We start from the raw sequence: 20783 nt of genomic DNA, 5'->3' as shown, positions 1-20783 counted from the left end.
TACATACACTGCTCAAAAAAATAAAGGGAACATTTAACACCACATCTTAGATATCACTGCATGAAATATCGCAGCTGCAAATCTTTATTCATTACATAGTGGCATGTGTTGAGAACAAGAAAACATAAAAGTGATCAATGTAAATCAAAATGAATATCCCATGGAGGTCTGGATTTGGAAGGATACTCAAAATCAAAGTGGAAAATCAATTTTCAGGCTGATCCAACGTCAGTGGAAATGCCTCAAGACAAGGAAATGATGCTCAGTAGTGTGTGTGACCTCCACGTGCCTGTATGATCATCCTACGACACCTGGGCATGCTCCTGATGAGGTGGCGGATGTTGTCATGAGGGATCTCATCCCAGACCTGGACTAAAGCATCCGCCAACTCCTGGACAGTCTGTGGTGCAACGTGACATTGGTGGGTGAAGCGAGATATGATGTCCCAGATGTGCTCAATCGGATTCAGGTCTGGGGAACGGGTGGGTCAGTCCATAGCTTCAATGCCTTCATCTTGCAGGAACTGCTGACACACTCCAGCCACATGAGGTCTGGCATTGTTCTGCATTAGGAGGAACCCAGGGCCAACCGCACAAGCATATAGTCTCACAAGGGGTCTGAGGATCTCATCTCATTACCTAATGGCAGTCAGGCTACCTCTGGCGAGCACATGGAGGGCTGAGCAGCCCTCTAAAGAAATGCCACCCCACACCATTACTGACCCACTGCCCAACTGGTCATGCTGAAGGATGTTGCAGGCAGCAGATCGCTCTCCACGGCGTCTCCAGACTCTGTCACATCTGTCACAATTGCTCAGTGGGAACTTGCTTTCATCTGTGAAGTGCACAGGGCGCCAGTGGCGAATTTGCCAATCCTGGTGTTCTGTGTCAAATGCCAAGCGTCCTGCACGGGGTTGGGCTGTGAGCACAACTCCCATAGGCCGCGGCCTCGTCTCCCTTCTGCTTCTTGTGCTCCGGCTATGCCCTGACCCGGAAGCACCCCCTGACCAATGGCAGACCAGACAGGGGCATATCAGGCCGCTTCCCCCTGAGGGACGCGTCTGATCGTTGTGTTTCCTAGCACACTGGGCCTCGCTTCTTCGTGTGCTCTCTGCAGTCTCACAGTCCCGTTCTCATGTGCTCCCTGCAGCAGCCTCGCAGTCCTGCTATCCGTGTCCCCTGCTGTACTTCGCAGTCCTGCTCCAGTCCTTCCGTCCTACTCCAGCCCTGCCTCCGGTGTTCCTGATCCATCCTGCTCCAGTTCTTCCGTCCTACTCCAGTCCTGCCTCCGGTGTTCCTGTTCCATCCTGCTCGCCCTTCCGTCCTACTCCAGTCCTGTCTCCAGTGTTCCTGTTCCAGTCCTACTCCAGCCCTGCCTCCGGTGTTCCTGTTCCCTCCTGCTCCAGTCCTTCCGTCCTACTCCAGCCCTGCCTCCGGTGTTCCTGTTCCCTCCTGCTCCAGTCCTTCCGTCCTACTCCAGTCCTGCTTCCGGTGTTCCTGTTCCAATCCTGTCTCCTGTGTTCCTGCTAAAACCATCCCTCCACGTTCCAGTCTACAGTCTTACTCCACTCCAGTCTCCTGTGTTCCAGCTCTGTCCTGTCATCTACACTTCAGTCCCACACTCCTACTCCAGTCCATCCTGAGCCGCCCCTCTCGGTACCGGCTACCGTGGTACTCGAACCCCTGGGCCTGCTCCTAACGGTCCCTGTATAGGGGTCGGTTCCACCTGTCAGCTCGCCCGGGGCCCCTCGGTGCCACGGTCCAGAGGGTCCACTCCTGGAGATTCCGGCTCCAGACCAGCCACGCTAACAGTACGATCAGGCAATGGACTTCGCCGGTACTACTGCTGCTACCCAGAAAGAGTTACTCTTCCTGCGGGAGAATCAGGGACGCATTATGTCTGTCATGAAGTCTATGCATACCTGTTTGTCGGCCCTGCAGGTGGCCGATCCTGGAACTGCCAATCTACTGGCCAGTCTTCAACAGGAGCTGGGCCAGCAACAAGATACTCAAGCCCACATTTTGTCTTACATGGCCTCCTTTGAAAGCCGCTTGTCGGTCCTCCAGTCTGCCGCCGCAACTCCGACTCCTCCCTCCGCTCCTACAGCTCTCCCGACGCCCCGCCTCGCCAAACCACCTCACTTCACTGGAGATCCCAAGCTCTGCAGGGGGTTCTTAAATCAGTGTAGCCTCCACTTTGAATGGTTGCCGCAGCAATATCCCTCTGACCGGGCCAAAGTAGCCTTTATTATGTCCCATCTGGAGGGAGAGGCCCTGTCCTGGTTGAATCCCCACTGGGAACGTGACAATCCCGTTGTCTCAAGTCTTCCGGTTTTCTTGGATACTTTTCGCAGGGTCTTCGATGAGCCGGGTCGGTTAGCCGCTCTCACGGAGTCACTCTTTAACCTACATCAGGGTTCTCTCTCGGTTGGACAGTATGCTATCCGCTTTTGCACTATGTCCTCCGAGCTCGGCTGGAAGAACACGGCTTTGGTAGGGACGTTCTGGTGCGGTCTTTCAGGCAGAATAAAAGATGAACTCGCAGGTAGAGATACCCCGCCCACCTTAGAGGACCTTATCTCGCGGGCTACCCGCATTGACCTACGCTTCCAGGAGCACGCTCGGGAGTCAGCGAGAGACAGGAGGTCCACCAGGCCAGCTCCCCTTCTCACCCGTTCTGCCAGTCCTCGTTCGGCCGTGTCCCCTTCTTCCTCCTCGGTCGAGTCCATGCAGATAGACCGCCTCAAGTTGGCCGAGTTGCGTCAGCAAGAGAGGCGGGCACAAGGTCTGTGCCTTTATTGCATAGGTTCATCACACTATATCCGCACCTGTCCTAAGAGACAGGGAAACTCCTCCGCCTAGGTCAGGTAAGAGAGGCCTCCCTAGGTGATGATGATCCCTCTCAACCCCTTACTAGATCTGTTCTTTTGCTTTCAGGGGAGAAACGTGGGTCCGAGGTGGCCTACGTGGATTCGGGCTCGGCAGGTAACTTCATTCGGCGTGAAGACGTGGACAAATACCAAATTCCCATGGTTGCTCTATCTAACCCTCTCCAGATTGCCACGGTGGGTGGCAAATCGCTACAGGTGACCGTCACCTTGGTCACTGAAGAAGTGGAGTTGCAAGTCGGTGCCTTACATCGAGAGAAGATAGCCTTTTACGTTTTGTCTAAGCTCTCCCACGCCATTCTACTCGGTCTCCCATGGTTAAGGACTCATCAGCCTGTTCTCGACTGGTCTTCTGGGGAGATACTCCGCTGGGGGCACCCGTGCCAAGCTCCCTGTCTGACTCCTGTCCGCCTGGCGGCCGCTCCTCGGCCACCCCCAGACCTTCCGGGTCTCCCTCCAGCCTACAGTTCCTACGCCGATGTCTTTAATAAGAAGGAAGCGGAGGTCCTTCCTCCACACCGGCCTTTTGACTGCGCAATTGAACTTGTTCCCGGTTCAACCCCCCCCAAGGGGCAGAATCTACCCCCTGTCTGCCGCTGAGACCACAGCCATATCCGAATACGTCCGAGAGAACCTCGCCAAAGGATTTATACAGAAATCCTCGTCGCCCGCGGGAGCCGGGTTTTTCTTCGTCAAAAAGAAGGACGGAACTCTACGGCCGTGCATTGACTATAGGGGCTTGAATGAGATTACCATCAAGAACAGGTACCCTCTTCCACACATTCCGGAGTTGTTTGACCGTCTCAGAGGGGCTCGGGTCTTCTCCAAGCTGGAAATCAGAGGAGCCTATAATCTGGTCCGTATCCGCGCTGGAGACGAGTGGAAGACGGCTTTCAACACTCGAGACGGCCATTATGAGTACCTGGTCATGCCCTTTGGTCTCTGCAATGCTCCTACAGTGTTTCAAGAGTTTGTCAACGAGATCTTCCGGGACCTCTTGTACTCCTGTGTGGTCGTGTACTTGGACGACATCCTCGTCTTCTCGCCGGATCTCTCGTTCCATAGAAAGAGTGTCCGCTTGGTGTTGCAGCGTCTCCGGGAGAACCGCCTGTATGCGAAGATAGAGAAATGTCTCTTCGAACAGACCTCTCTGCCGATTCTGGGATACATTATCTCCGACGCTGGACTGAGGATGGACCCTGAGAAGCTGTCTGCCATTCTCAAATGGCCTCGCCCCGTCGGAGTAAGGGCGATACAACGATTTCTCGGATTCGCCAATTACCGGCAATTCATCTCTCACTTTTCCGCAATCACAAGACTTATTTCTGCTCTCACCCGTAAAGGGACTACTCCCAAGGATTGGCCTCCGGAGGCCGAAGAAGCCTTTCTGACCCTAAAACGGGCTTTTTCCACGGCTCCAGTCCTGCATCGCCCGGAGAGTAACCGACCTTTTGTACTCGAGGTGGACGCTTCCTCGACAGGTGCTGGGGAAGTATTGTCCCAGAGATCCACCTCCGGTCGTCTGCACCCTTGTGGCTTCTTCTCGAAGGCCTTTTCTCCATCTGATTGTAACTACTCAATCGGCGACCGGGAACTTCTGGCCATCAAGTTGGCCTTGGAGGAGTGGCGTCACCTCCTGGAGGGAGTTGTCCATCCCTTTGTCATCTTCTCGGATCACAAGATTCTGGCCTATCTCCAGTCTGCCCAGAGACTCAACCCTCGTCAGGCCAGATGGTCCTTGTTTTTCGCCCGATTTGACTTCGAGCTCCGTTTCCGTCCCGGCAACAAAAATACCGAAGTCGACGCTGTGTCCAGGGTCTTCCAGCCACACGAAACCACGGAGGAACCCTCACATATCATTGACCCCACTAGGATCATCACAGTGGCTCCAGTGAACTGGCTTACTCCTCCTCCTGGCAAAACGCTTGTGCCTGAGAACCTCAAGCGAAAAGTCCTCCTATGGGGGCACTCCTCCAAACTGGCCAGCCATGCCGGGACTAAGACTACCCTGGATCTTATCGCGCATCACTACTGGTGGCCCACGCTTCGCCAAGATGTACTCGATTTTGTGGCTTCTTGTCCATCCTGTGCAAAAAACAAAGCGCCACGAAGACCTCCGTTGCTGCCGTTGCCCGTCCCTGCGGTCCCTTAGGAAAACATCGCCATGGATTTCATCACCGACCTACCCTGTTCTTCTGGCTGCACAGTCATCTTGGTGGTGGATCGTTTTTCCAAGATGGCCCTCTTCGTCCCTCTGCCCGGTCTCCCCTCGGCTCCGGAGCTGGCCAAAGTCTTCATCCACCAAATCTTCAGACTCCATGGACTACCTCAACGCATTGTGTCGGACCGAGGGGTTCAGTTCACCTCCAAGTTCTGGCGATCACTTTGTAAGCTCATGAATGTTTCCCTTGACTTCTCCTCGGCCTACCATCCAAAGTCCAACGGGCAGGTGGAGCGTACCAACCAGACGTTGACTGGGTACCTACGTCATTCCTCCAACGCCCACCAGAATGATTGGGTTGACTTACTTCCCTGGGCAGAGTTCGCTTACAACAACCATACTGGCGAGTCCTCGGCCAAGTCTCCGTTTTTCATTTTGCTCGGCAGACATCCTGGTGTTCCCCTTCCGATAACCCCTGCCTCCGAGGTACCAGCGGCCAATGCTTTGTCCTCCGAATTTTCCAAGATTTGGGCCAAGACCAACACGTCACTCAAGAAGTCCGCTGATCGGATGAAGAATTATGCCGACAAGAAGAGATTGGATCCTCCACCCTATCGTGTCGGGGACAAGGTCTGGCTCTCGTCCAAATTCATCCAGTTGAAACTTCCCTCCTACAAGTTGGGGCCACGCTACATTGGTCCGTTTGAAATTCTTGGATGTATCAACGAAGTCACCTACAAATTGAGGTTGCCTGCTTCGCTCCGGGTCCCGAACACCTTCCACGTCTCTCTCCTGAAACCTGTGGTGCTGAATCGCTTCCATTCCTTGCCTGATTCCGGTATTCAGCGAATCTCCAGGGAGGGCGGCTTAGGGGAGGGGGTACTGTCACGCCGTTCCGACATACTCACCCGGTCACCGCTCCCACGCAGTCTCTGCATACTCACCCGGCCATCGCTCCCACGCCGTCTCTACATACTCACCCGGCCATCGCTCCCACACCGCAGCCCCTCGCCGTCCGACAGCCATGGCAGTCACCTCTGACAGGCGCGCGGCCGACAGCGTCTTTGCATGTAATGCGCATGCGCCATAGGCCGCGGCCCCCTTCTGCTTCTTGTGCTCCGGTTATACCCTGACCCAGAAGCACCCCCTGACCAATGGCAGACCAGACAGGGGCATATCAGGCTGTTTCCCCGTGAGGGAGGCGCCTGATCGTTGTGTTTCCTAGCACACTGGGCCTCGCTCCTTCGTGTGCTCTCTGCAGTCTCACAGTCCCGTTCTCATGTGCTCCCTGCAGCAGCCTCGCAGTCCTGCTATCCGTGTCCCCTGCTGTACTTCACAGTCCTGCGCCAATCCTCCCGTCCTACTCCAGCCCTGCCTCCGGTGTTCCTGTTCCATCCTGCTCCAGTTCTTCCGTCCTACTCCAGCCCTGCCTCCGGTGTTCCTGTTCCATTCTGCTCCAGTCCTTCCATCCTACTCCAGCCCTGCCTCCGGTGTTCCTGTTCCATCCTGCTCCAGTCCTTCCGTCCTACTCCAGCCCTGCTTCCGGTGTTCCTGTTCCATCCTGCTCCAGTCCTTCCGTCCTACTCCAGCCCTGCTTCCGGTGTTCCTGTTCCATCCTGCTCCAGTCCTTCCGTCCTACTCCAGCCCTGCCTCCGGTGTTCCTATTCCATCCTGCTCCAGTCCTTCCGTCCTACTCCAGCCCTGCCTCCAGTGTTCCTGTTCCATCCTGCTCCAGTCCTTCTGTCCTACTCCAGTCCTGCCTCCGGTGTTCCTGTTCCCTCCTGCTCCAGTCCTTCCTCCGGTGTTCCTGTTCCATCCTGCTCCAGTCCTTCCGTCCTACTCCAGTCCTGCCTCCGGTGTTCCTGTTAGCTCCTGCTCCAGTCCTTCCGTCCTACCTCTGGTGTTCCTGTTCCAATCCTGTCTCCTGTGTTCCCACACTCCTATTCCAGTCCATCCTGAGCTGCCCCTCTCGGTACCGGCTACCGTGGTACTTGAACCCCTGGGCCTGCTCCTAACGGTCCCTGTATAGGGGTCGATTCCACCTAGCAGCTCGCCCAGGGCCGCTCGGTGCCATGGTCCAGAGGGTCCACTCCTGGAGATTCGGCTCCAGACCAGCCACGCTAACAGTGTAGCTGTCCTGCTGCTGGGTCGTTGCCCTCCTACGGCCCCCTCCACATCTCCTTGTGTGCTGGCCTTTCTCCTGGTAGCGCCTCCAGCCTCTGGACACTACGCTGGCAGACACAGCAAACCTTCTTGCCACAGCTCGCACTGATGTGCCATCCTGGATGAGCTGCACTACCTGAGCCACTTATGTGGGTTGTAGAGTCCGTCTCATGCTACCACAAGTGTGAAAGCACAACCAACATTCAAAAGTGACCAAAACATCAGCCAGAAAGCATTGGTACTGAGATGTGGTCTGTGGTCCCCACCTGCAGAGCCACTCCTTTATTGAGGGTGTCTTGATAATCTCGCGAGTTTTCACCGACGCCATTTTGGATCCCGACGTCGTCCTCGCCGGCGACATGTTCTTGCGGCGACGCCATCTTGAGTATCGCGGGATTTCGCCAATCAAAAATAGCGTCGCCGCAGGAACATGTCGCCGGCGTGGATGCCGTCGGGATCCAAAATGGTGTCGGCGAAATCTCGCGAGATTTCGCCGACACCATTTTGGATCCCGACGTCCTCCATGCCGGCGACATGTTCTTGCGGCGACGCCATCTTGGGTATCGCGGGATTTCGCCAATCCAAAATGGAGTCGCCGCAAGAACATGTCGCCGGCGTGGAGGACGTCTGGATCCAGGATGGCGCCGGCGGAAGAAGATGTCGGGGATCGTGGATCAGCGGCGACGACGGCGTGAGTATGAGAGACGGAGTGAGAGAAAGGGTCGCATGTGGAGTGAAAGAGTGAGTGGACGTGAGTGGAGATGGTGAAAGGTGAGAGGAGTGTGTTGAGGAGGAGTGGTGTGTTGAGGGTTAACATGGAAAGAGGTGTGCGGTGACGTCACTGGTTACAACTGGACGGAAGTTGTTACAACTGGAAGCTGCTTAGGGCATTTATTATTATAGATACACACACATCCATTTATTATTATGCATTGCTTATACATCATTATTATATTCCACAGCGCTTTACAGACATCATCACTGTCCCCATTGGGGCTCACAATCTAAATCCCCCATCAGTATGTTTTGGAGTGTATATATATATATATATATATATATATATATATATATATATATATACATACACACACATACACACACACACACACACACACACTAGCAATTTCCATACATAACAATTCTCGAATACAGGACGCGGTGAAGCCTCTTTCAGACACCTACCTAAAACCACATTAAAATTCTTCTTTAACCCCTTCCCACCAATGTCATTTTTCACTTTTGTCCTTATCCTTCACTTCCGAGTCCCATACATTTTTTTTCTCTACCCTATATATACAGTGGGGCAGCTGAGTTGTCAGCACTGTGGCTCAGTGGATAGCATTGTTGCTTTCTAGTGCTGGGATCCTGGGATTAAATCCCACCAAGGAAAACATCTGCAGGGAGTTTGTGGCTGAGTGCAGACGGACTTTTTAGCCCTGTGGATTTTTCCGCGCAGAATGGAAGAAATCCGCAGGTCAAACGACCTGCATTTTTCCTGCGGATTTCTTCCATTTTTCCTGCGGTTTTCTTGCGTTTTTCCACTGCGGTTTTCCCCCTGCGGATTTGGTGACAGGGGAGGTGGAAAACCGCACAAAAGAAGTAACATGCTGCGGATTTTGTACCGCAGGAAAACCGCGCGGAAAAATCTGCAGCGTCTGCACAGCGTTTTTTTTTTTTCCATTGATTTTAAGACTACTGTACATCACAATGCGGATATGCAACGTTTCTGCGCGGTAAAATCCGCTGCGGATCCGCTGCAAATCTGCATCGTGTGCACACAGCCTGTATGTTCTCCCTGTGTTTTGTTGGTTTCCTCCCAGACTCCACAGACACACTGATAGGGAACTTAGATTGTGAACCCCAATGGGGACAGAGATGACAATATCTGTAAAGCGCTGTGGAATATGATGGTGCTATATACAAGTAAGAAACATTCATATTAGTGCTTTAAAAGCATTCAGACCTTTGTAAGAAGAAAAGAAATTCTAAGACTCAACTTTAAAAAAAAAAAAAAGTCGTCTTGATCACTTTTTTAGGCAGGTGCAACAACAATCAGAAGTTCCGGTGTTTTGATTTTTTTTCTCTTTACTGGATGGGTTAATTTAATATTTTAATAGATCGGTAGATCGGACCAGGTGGTGGTGGGGGTGAAATTGGATTTCACATTTTTATATTAATTTTTCTTATTACAGTTATCTTTTAGTCCACCCAGATTTTGCTTTAAGACAGATTTCATAAGTGAGGCCCAGTATACTTCCCTTCCGAATTCCTTGACATTTCTCTTCCAGTGCTCCCTGGAGTAACACAACGGTCTCGGTGTTCCCTCTTCTGGCGGATGGGCAGGTGAGCATTTCAGCCATTGATGGCTGCAGTGTTGTGCAATGAGTCACCAACGCATCCACTGATTGTGGATTGGCTGCAGCGGTCACATATCTGTAGAACAGGTGCCGGATGTACAGAGCACTTCTCTGTAGATCCTGTTATGGCCATAATAATATTTATTTTTTTATTTAGCGCCAACATATTCCAAAGCGCTTTACAGTTTGTACACATTATCATTGCTGCCCCCATCGGGGCTCACAATCTAGATTCCGTATCAGTATGTCTTTGGAGTGTGGGAGGAAACCCACGCAAACACGGGCTGAACATACAAACTCCTTGCAGATGTTGTCCTTGGTGGGAATTGAACCCAGGACTCCAGCGCTGCAAGGCTGCAGTACTATCCACTGAGCCACAGTGCTGCCCGTAGCCATGCAAACATAGGTTCGCTGCAGCCAATCATCGGTCAGGAAGTCCCCGTACCTGCCATTTTCTACACCTATGCAGATGATCATTAATTTTACAGTATTGGACAAGCAATCAAGGTCCTCCTAAAAGGGCTTTTAGAATATGTGAAAAATAAAATAAAAGATTGGACTATTAAAATATGTTAGGCTAGTTTCACACTAGCGTTTATTCGACGCAGCGCACGGCACCGCTGAGCCCCGCCCCCTGCCGGCTCCCTGCCCGCCCCATCCGGTCATCGCCGCCTACTATCGCACATGGACGCTTGAGATCTGCGCACCCTATCCCTATCTGGCCGTGCGCTAGTAGGATTTTGGCGTGCGCTGCGCACTTTTGAAGGTGCGCCGTGCGCGCAGAAATGCAACATGCTGTGTTCGGACGAACGGGCGCACCTTCAAAAGTGCGCAGCGCACGCCAAAATCCTACTAGCGCACAGCCAGCGCACGATCTGCGCACCTTATGCTAAAGATAGGGTGCGCAGATTGCAAGCGTCCATGTGCGATAGTAGGCGGCGATGACCGGATGGGGCGGGCAGGGAGCCGGCAGGGGGCGGGGCTTAGTGGCGCCGTGCGCTGCGTCGAATAAACGCTAGTGTGAAACTAGCCTTAAAAAGAAACAAAGTCGAAACTTTTATTATGACACCTCTTTACTTAGAATGTAGATGTAGGGGTGTGGGCGCCCTAAGGCCAAGGTCGCACTGGGGGTTTTTTTTCTGCTAATTTTCAGCTGCTTTTCACAGAACCAGCAATGTCTATGACATTTCAGAAATCTCATGTGCACACATTGGGTTTTTTGTCATCAGTATTTTGGGCTTTGCATGTCACTTCTTTCAGCATTTTCTCACCCATTGACTCGAATAAGTGGTGAAAAAAAAGCGGGTATCATTTTTTTGCAGAATTTTTGTGCCAAAACCTCATTCTACGGAATAGGACTTTTTTTTCCCCCAATACTAAACTTTATCAGCGTGCACAAAAGACAAATCTAGCATGCCAAAACCGCCGCAAATTAAATGCATAAAAAAACACAAGAAAAACCTGCTTTATTCTGCACTTTCTTTTCTGCAGAAAAAAAAACACTGAAAAACACGTAGTGTGATCTTACCCTTACCATCACATACTATCAGCGCTCGGGATTTTTCAATCAAAGCTCATCCTTCTGCTGAGCGAAATATACCATAAAAATCATACAATCCAAGAAATTTGGAAATGGGGTAAAACTACGACTACCTTCCACTCCAGCCGCTCTCAGTGTTCACCTCACACAGTGAACTGAGCAAATCCAACAACTGTTTCCCATATGCCCTTAATTGCAGAAGATTCCATTACCCGGAATCCCAGTCTTAAAGGCATATACACTTAGATTCAAAATGATACAAAATGTGCATTTTAAATATTATTAATAATAATTAATAATACTAAATAGATAATAATAAACCAGTGCTGTCTCCTTCTAAAGTACAAAGGAGCTGACAACCTTTAAACCTTTATACAAATCAAGAAAACAATCAAATCATACTAAATAAACACAAAAAAATAAATAAACAGATAAACATTGTTTGGCTGCAGCTCGGCCTCACCTGGCATTAATCAGGGGCAGGTTATAGAAACCCTTCATGTCCTGCATTCAGGTTCAGCTGCACGCAGGTAAATCTGCATGACCAGTTAACTTCTGTTAGGCTGGAGTCACACTAACCTGCGCAAAATACGGTCAGTATTTTACATGCGTAATACGGATGACAGACCCCTAAACAGTGCTCCGTATGTCATCCGTAATCAAGGTGTGGTCGCGTATTTTGCGCATGTCAGCATCCGTATGCCATCCGTATGGTGAGATTTTCTCACAGGCTTGCAAAATGGACATATAATGGAGCCCTATGACAGGGTTTATAACACAAACCAAAGAATAGATATAGACACATAGAATGCATATATATATACACTCACTGGCCACTTTATTAGGTACACCTGTCCAACTGTGTGTTAAGACTTAATTTCTAATCAGCCAATCACATGGCGGCAACTCAGTGCATTTAGGCATGTAGACATGGTCAAGACAATCTCCTGCAGTTCAAACCGAGCATCAGTATGGGGAAGAAAGGTGATTTGAGTGCCTTTGAACGTGGCATGATTGTTGGTGCCAGAAGGGCTGGTCTGAGAATTTCAGAAACTGCTGATCTACTGGGATTTTCACGCACAACCATCTCTAGGGTTTACAGAGAATGGTCCGAAAAAGAAAAAAAATCCAGTGAGCGGCAGTTCTGTGGCCGGAAATGCCATGTTGATGCCAGAGGTCAGAGGAGAATGGGCAGACTGGTTCGAGCTGATAGAAAGGCAACAGTGACTCAAATTGCCACCCGTTACAACCAAGGTAGGCAGAAGAGCATCTCTGAACGCACAGTGCGTCGAACTTTGAGGCAGATGGGCTACAGCAGCAGAAGACCACACTGGGTACCACTCCTCTCAGCTAAGAACAGGAAACTGAGGCTACAATTTGCACAAGCTCATCGAAATTGGACAGTAGAAGATTGGAAAAACGTTGCCTGGTCTGATGAGTCTCGATTTCTGCTGCGACATTCGGATGGTAGGGTCAGAATTTGGCGTAAACAACATGAAAGCATGGATCCATCCTGCCTTGTATCAACGGTTCAGGCTGGTGGTGGTGGTGTCATGGTGTGGGGAATTTTTTCTGGGCACTCTTTGGGCCCCTTGGTACCAATTGAGCATCGTTGCAACGCCACAGCCTACCTGAGTATTGTTGCTGACCATGTCCATCCCTTTATGACCACAATGTACCCAACATCTGATGGCTACTTTCAGCAGGATAATGCGCCATGTCATAAAGCTCGAATCATCTCAGATTGGTTTCTTGAACATGACAATGAGTTTACTGTACTCAAATGGCCTCCTCAGCCACCAGATCTCAATCCAATAGAGCATCTTTGGGATGTGGTGGAACGGGAGATTCGCATCAGGGATGTGCAGCCGACAAATCTGCGCCAACTGTGTGATGCCATCATGTCAATATGGTCCAAAATCTCTGAGGAATGCTTCCAGCACCTTGTTGAATCTCTGCCACGAAGAATTGAGGCAGTTCTGAAGGCAAAAGGGGGTCCAACCCCTTACTAGCATGGTGTACCTAATAAAGTGGCCAGTGAGTGTATATACACTCACTGGCCACTTTATTAGGTACACCTGTCCAACTGTGTGTTAAGACTTAATTTCTAATCAGCCAATCACATGGCGGCAACTCAGTGCATTTAGGCATGTAGACATGGTCAAGACAATCTCCTGCAGTTCAAACCGAGCATCAGTATGGGGAAGAAAGGTGATTTGAGTGCCTTTGAACGTGGCATGATTGTTGGTGCCAGAAGGGCTGGTCTGAGAATTTCAGAAACTGCTGATCTACTGGGATTTTCACGCACAACCATCTCTAGGGTTTACAGAGAATGGTCCGAAAAAGAAAAAAAATCCAGTGAGCGGCAGTTCTGTGGCCGGAAATGCCTTGTTGATGCCAGAGGTCAGAGGAGAATGGGCATACTGGTTCGAGCTGATAGAAAGGCAACAGTGACTCAAATTGCCACCCGTTACAACCAAGGTAGGCAGAAGAGCATCTCTGAACGCACAGTGCGTCGAACTTTGAGGCAGATGGGCTACAGCAGCAGAAGACCACACTGGGTACCACTCCTCTCAGCTAAGAACAGGCATCTGATGGCTACTTTCAGCAGGATAATGCGCCATGTCATAAAGCTCGAATCATCTCAGATTGGTTTCTTGAACATGACAATGAGTTCACTGTACTCAAATGGCCTCCTCAGTCACCAGATCTCAATCCAATAGAGCATCTTTGGGATGTGGTGGAACGGGAGATTCGCATCAGGGATGTGCAGCCGACAAATCTGCGCCAACTGTGTGATGCCATCATGTCAATATGGTCCAAAATCTCTGAGGAATGCTTCCAGCACCTTGTTGAATCTCTGCCACGAAGAATTGAGGCAGTTCTGAAGGCAAAAGGGGATCCAACCCGTTACTAGCATGGTGTACCTAATAAAGTGGCCAGTGAGTGTATATGTCTTCTATGTGTATATATCTATTCTTTCATTTCTTTATTAAAACTGTCAGTGTGAGTTTACTGTATAGCGCACTGAATTGCTGGCTTTGCTAAAAGACATCTGGTGCGTATTCCTCGCAAGTCACACGTGTGGTCCGTGTGTAATCCGTATTTTTTGCGCACCCATAGACTTGCATTGGCGTACTACGGGCGTAGTACGCTGACAATCGCAGCATGCTGCGAGTGGCACGGAGCGTAGGATACTGAGGAGAAATATACAGCTGGTGCGAGTGACCCCATAGAGAATCATTGGTCCGTGTCTAATGCGGGATTTTTGCGCCTCTCACTCTCCCGTATTCCTCGCCAGTGTGACTCCGGCCTTAGGCCACGTTCACACGGTCAGTATATTACATCAGTATTTGTAACCCAAAACCAGGAGTGGAACAATCAGAAGAAAAGTATAATAGAAACACATCTGGATTTATCACCCACTCCTGGTTTTATCTTCCGAATACTGATGTAAAGTACTGACCAAATACTGAACCTGTGAACGTGACCTTAGGGCTCCTACCCATTTGCGAGAAAAAAAAGATCCGATTTCCGGACCGAAAAAAACGGACGAGTGCTAGGCGAGTGTCATGCGATTTCTGTGCGATTTTTCCACGGAACATCAGTATGACAGGTATGCAATCTGTATGCAATGCGAATTTAACATGAAGTTTTACATAGAGCAGTTCTCTGTATGTAAAAGCTCATGTTAAAATAGCATTGTAAAAAAAAAACTGTACACAGTGACTACTGCTGACACCACTTAAGCTACGCTGACTCCCCGCCTGACCCGCGGTGAACTGACAGCGTGGGAAAATGTTCAGAAAATTTCCCACGCTAATCAGTTCATTTCTGGTCAGGCGGAGAGGCTGCACAGGCAGCTTTTCCTTCATTCCTCCATGGTTTACAGCTGGACCGGTCGCATTAGCACCGCTCCCAATTGTAAACTAATTAACCCCTTGCGATGGATTGCAGCGTCGGACATGACCGGTATGAGATATTGTTGCTTTTTTATTTTGTATTTTTTACAGGAGAACGAGGGCTTCCAATGGATTGGGAGTTAAATAAACAAGGAAAAAGTGTGTGTTTATTTCATGAAAAGTCTTTATTCTTAATGTGTGTGTGTGTGTGTGTGTGTGTGTTTAACCCTTTCAGACTAGTGGATTAATAATGGAGAGGTGTCTTATTGACACCTCTCCATTATTAACCAGGCTTAACCAAAATACTTCTGTGTGATGTGCAATATGTTAGCATTTGGGGCCCTATTTTACACTTTGCCTAGGGCCCCACTTTGACTAAAACCGGCCCTGCCTTCCTTGACACTTCTGGCTCAGTAGGGCTGGTAACACTTTTTTTCTTAACCCTTTAGTGACCAAGCCAATTTTGACCTTAATGGCTGTTCTGCCTTCTTCCACGTATGGCGCTGTGTAGATTCCAGCATACAGCTAAACCTTTCATCCACTCCCAGTAAGAAGACTGTATGGATGCTTAAGTCTATTATTTATTGGGATGATATGGACAACAATGGGAGATGATAACAGATGGTATGGTAGAACACAGTAGTAGAGGAGATCAGGGGTTGTTGTACAAAGTTGTAGATGATATAATAATAATAATAAATTTTATTTTTATAGCGCCGACATATTCCGCAGCACTTTACATTTCAGAGGGGATTTGTACAGACAATAGACATTACAGCATAACAATAATCACATACAGTAGATTATAACAAATACCAAGAGGAGTGAGGGCCCTGCTCGCAAGCTTACAGTCTATGAGGAAAGAGGTAGACACGAAAGGTGGGTGGTAACAGTTGCCCTGATTGTATGGACCAGCCATAATGTTAAGTGTGTAACAGTACAGACACAGAGGGCTAATGGATGATATCAGAGATTGTTGAACACAGTTATGGATGATTCAGGTAAAAACTATAAGAAACAGATAATAAACATAACACCCAAACTCATTTCCTTGGACATAGGAAGGGTTAACACTCTGCATAATCAATAAACATACTGATCTTATAGTTACTGAACCATAAATGATCAAAAAGTGTCAGACACAAAAATAATAAAAAAGAATTTTATTGAAAAATGACACAAACACAGAAAAATAGCATTCGTTGGTGCCTCAAACCAGACAAAAAATAAAGAGATCAGGTAGGGGGAAGAAAAATAACAGCCAAAACCCTCAGAAGACAGGGTTTCCTAGTTCATACACATAGTTCAATACAATAAGGGTACGTGCACACGCTGTGAATTGCTCTGCGGATTTGACTGCGCGGATTTTGTAAAATCCGCAGGTAAATCTGCAGGCCAAAAGACCTGCGGTTTTACCAGCGGATTAGCCTGCGGTTTTACCCTGCGGTTTATCATCTCTACAAAGGAGCAGATGGTAAACCGCAGCGGAATCCGCAGAAAGAATTGATATGTCAATTCTTTCTGCAGTTTAGAAACCGCAGCAAATCCGCGTGGAAAAATCTGCACCGTCTGCACTGCGGTTTTGGATATCCATAGGATATTATGGTACTGTACAACACAGCAAAACCTGCTGCGGATCTGCAGCGGCCAAATCCGCTGTGGATCCGCAGCGTGTGCACACACCCTAAATAGTACATTGCACAAAGTGTGCTCATAAGGCTAAAAAAAACCTTAAAGCATGGATCAACAATCTATGAATGCTAAACTGTTGGTAGACAGCAAAGTGCTTGTGCATAGACTGTCATATAGTATTAACACCAACATGTCCAAGATGGACCTATCATAAAACATGACATGAGTCTTTAGCCTAAAATATAAACCAATAAGGCATTCAATACACCCATTTGCTCCATAGCTATATAGAGGGATAAAAACCCGGACTTAATTCATAATACCTGTGATGCCAATCCCCGCAAGAGTGAGGTGTCAAGTGACACACTGATCCTCCAAACCCCGACGCGCGTTTCTCACCGCAAGTGCTTCTTCCTGGGGGCGTGTCTATGGACGGACATCATGGAAGTTATACCGATGGCTGGCCGAACAAAAACCAAGAGGGAGGAGTTATATCAGCCATATCCAATCAGCGTTCGTGACTCTCATTCACCTTGACAACCAGGCCAGGGACATGGATGACGTACTAGATATTCAAATCCTCCTGCACCGATGAGAGGAGCTTAACAATTCACTACAGCGCATGCGGGCAGTTCCACACAGCGTCTATCGATACTAATCACATCACCCCGTGCTGATGGGAGGAGCTCAACAATTCGCTACAGCGCATGCGGGCAATTCCATCCAGTGCCTGCCGATGATAATCACATCACCCTGTGATGTGAAAAAGCTAATCAATTACCCACAACACATGCGGGCAATCCAATACAGTGCCATACAGCGCCATACAGCGCACGCGAGCCTGACCCTAGTATGGTTCAACGCCAGATGACATAAAGGGATACTGCGATCACCCTATGTATGTAAAAAGGGAATGCACCAGTCTCACACTGCGCATGCGAGCCCAAACAGATAGGGTTAGCATTTACCCAGATAGCCAGTTTAAAGCCAAAGAGGTGATCAAAAGAAACCCCCATACTAATGAGGGGAGCTCAGCAGAATCATACATGCGCACCTATAAAAATTCATGAATACATCAAACACTGAAACTGCGCAAATATACAATAAAATGACACATACACACCTATAAAATTTCATGAATATATTAGAAACTAGAATTGTGTAAATATATAGAATAAAATTAGTGCTAATAAGGAATAGTGAATTAAAAAAATGACAGTGATTTCAGAGAACAATAAAATTCAAGAAATAATCCCTGAATAATCCTATATTGTCACGCCGCCTGTCACGCCGCGCTCAACTGGGGGCGGGAACCCGGTCCCGATGTCACCTCTTCCGGAGCCGCTCTGGCGGTCCCGTCGGGTGCGCACGCGCACCTCTCGTGCTTAGGTTCATGTTTGCACTATGTTCTGTGTGCGCACGCGCGCTCTTCTCGGCTCTGTCTCCAGGCCTGTCCTCTCTATGGTATTGGAGGACTTGACCAGGAAGTCATAGTGATCATGTGCTATTTAAGGCTACCTCTTCCTATGGGAGGTGCCTAATTATTGTTGTGCTTCCTGGCTTGGTCTGCTTTGTCCTTGCCTGGCTGTGCGCTGTATTCGGGTCCTCTGCCTTATGCTCAGTTGTGCCTCCTGGCACACACTCTGATCTTGTGCTCTGTCTTATGCTCAGTTGTGCCTCCTGGCACACGCTCTGATCCTGTACTCTGCCTTGTGCTCAGTTGTGCCTCCTGCCACAAGCTCTGATCCTGTACTCTGCCTTGTGCTCAGTTGTGCCTCCTGGCACATGCTCTGATCCTGTACTCTGTCTTTTGCTCAGTTGTGCCTCCTGACACATGCTCTGATCCTGTACTCTGCCTTGTGCTCAGTTGTGCCTCCTGGCACATGCTCTGATCCTGTACTCTGACTTGTGCTCAGTTGTGCCTCCTGGCACACACTCTGTTCCTGTACTCTGTTGCACCTCCTGGCACACCTGCTGCCTAACTCTGTACTCTGACGTGCTCCTTTGCACGTATCCTGCTTTGCTCACACCCGGACGTACTAGTCACTGCACGCCATACGTGCTCTCGTGTACCCGTCTTGCACTATCCTGTATCTAGCGCACTCCCGTGTACACGACTTGTGTTCTCCAGTACTCTCCCTGCCTCCGTACACTCGCCCTGTACCTTCATGTACCCCCCGTGTCCCTGTGTCCACGCTTTACACGTTCCTGCAGACACACTCACTCGTGTCTCCTGTGAGCCGGCCACCTGGGGCCAGCAGTCGTGGTACCTTACCCCTTGGGCTTGCCCCTGACACTCCCTGTATAGGGGGTGGTCCTCACTGGGTCAGCTTGCCCTGGGAGGGTTGGTGTCACGACCCAGAGGGTCCACTCCAGGAGTCGTCACATATATAATTTAAATAGTGCCAATAAGAATAGTGAATTAGAGAAATAATCCTGGAAAGAACCAGGCATATAAGCCAATCAAAAAAATAAATTGGATGAAAAAAAGAAAAAATCAAAAAAATTTACTGGAAGACAATATCACAGCAATACAGGGTACTATCACAACAGTAGCAATGATACAGGATGCTGTTATATCGGTGCATGCATTATGTAGAAGCTGTGCAATACAACATACACAGCAGTAAAGAGAAAGCGATATCTAAAACAACTAATGGCTGCCAGCTTTGCATTCACTGACCAGAGGAAGCATATAACTATCATGCAGTGTAATAACATTACAGGAGCTGAACATGCATTGCAAACATCATGGGGGGGCTGCATTATGGCTGCTAACACAGATGCGTAACACATAATTGCATTAATCTTACTGGAATCCGCTTGTTATAAGCAGTGGTTTTGCAGGGAGCTGAGCACATGTGAGCTACTCAGAAGTCCAGCAGACATAGTTACATGCTGAAAACCCGGGAAGGAAGAAGGGCGGTGTTGAACAGTTAACCATTTAGGGAAAAAGATTCCAAACACATGAATAAGAAACAGAAGGGCAACTAAGACTCCTAATGGCCATAGATAGAACAGCACTTAAAATATCCTGCTGCACAGAATGGGCAGAACAATGACTGAGCCAAATTTTTTAAATCTGACCACTGTCACTTTACGAGTTTATGACTCTGGAACGCTTCAATGGATCCCTTTGATTCTGAGACTGACATATTGTACTTCATAACAGTGGTAACATTTGTTTGTTTGGACTTGCATTTATTTGTGAAAATATCAGAAATTTGACAAAAATTTTGCAATTTTCAAACTTTTAATTATTATACCCTTAAATCTAAAAGTTATGTCACACAAAATAGTTAATAATTAACATTTCCCACATGTCTACTTTACATCTACATCATTTTTGAAACATAATAAAAGAAAAAACCCAGGAAGCTAGAAGGGTTAAAAGTTGATCCGCAATTTCTCATTTGTCCAACAATATTTACAAAACCATTTTTTTTTAGGGACCACATCACATTTCAAGTGACTTTAGGGGTCTATATGACAGAAAATACCCACAAGTGACACCATTGTAAAAACTGCACCACTCAAAGTACTCAAAACTACATTAAAGAAGATTAAAAACCCTTCCGGTGCTTCACAGAAAGCAATGTGGAAGGAAAAAAATGAATATTTAACTTTTTTCACAAAAATGTTCCTTTACCTCCTAATTTGTTATTTTCCCAAGGGTAACAGGAGAAAATGGACCCTAAAATATGTTGTGCAATTTCTCCTGAGTACGCTAATACCCCATATGTGGTGGAAATCCACTGTTTGGGCCCACGGTGTCGAATGGGAAGTAGCACTGTTTGACATTTTGAACACAAAAAATGGCTGGAATCGAGAGCAGAGGCCATGTCACATTGGAGGACCCCTGATGTGCCTAAACAGTGGAAACCCGTCACAACTGACCCCATTTTGGAAACCAGATCTCTTAAGGAATGTAAATAGATGTGTGGTGAGCACATTGAAATCCCAAGTGCTCCACAAAAGTTTATAACGTAGAGCTATGAAAATAAAAAATCACATTTTACCCACAAAATTTACTTTTAGCCCCAATTTTTTTATTTTCACAAGGATAGCAGGAGAAAATGGACCCCAAAATTTGTTTTGCAATTTCTCATGAGTATACTGATACCTCATGTGTGGAGGAAAA

At 48.5% G+C, this 20783-nt stretch overlaps 1 protein-coding gene across 1 annotated transcript in view; it reads right to left on the bottom strand.

Moving 5' to 3' along the window:
• The window catches only part of LOC141049784 (TATA-binding protein-associated factor 172-like), a 66966-nt gene extending 55269 nt beyond the window's left edge, over window positions 1-11697 (bottom strand). The window contains exon 1 of the mRNA XM_073546548.1: window positions 11572-11697. Coding sequence (XP_073402649.1) covers window positions 11572-11618 — 47 coding nt within the window. The 5' untranslated portion in view covers window positions 11619-11697. The remainder of the gene's footprint in view (window positions 1-11571) is intronic.
• Window positions 11698-20783: the final 9086 nt, after the last annotated feature.

This window comes from Dendrobates tinctorius, unplaced genomic scaffold, assembly GCF_039654945.1.
Source record: "Dendrobates tinctorius isolate UK_male_01 unplaced genomic scaffold, ASM3965494v1 ptg000147l, whole genome shotgun sequence".
Lineage (NCBI taxonomy): Eukaryota > Metazoa > Chordata > Amphibia > Anura > Dendrobatidae > Dendrobates > Dendrobates tinctorius.
The sequence above is the reverse complement of the archived record's forward strand: the minus strand, read 5'-3'. Positions and strand labels throughout refer to the sequence as shown.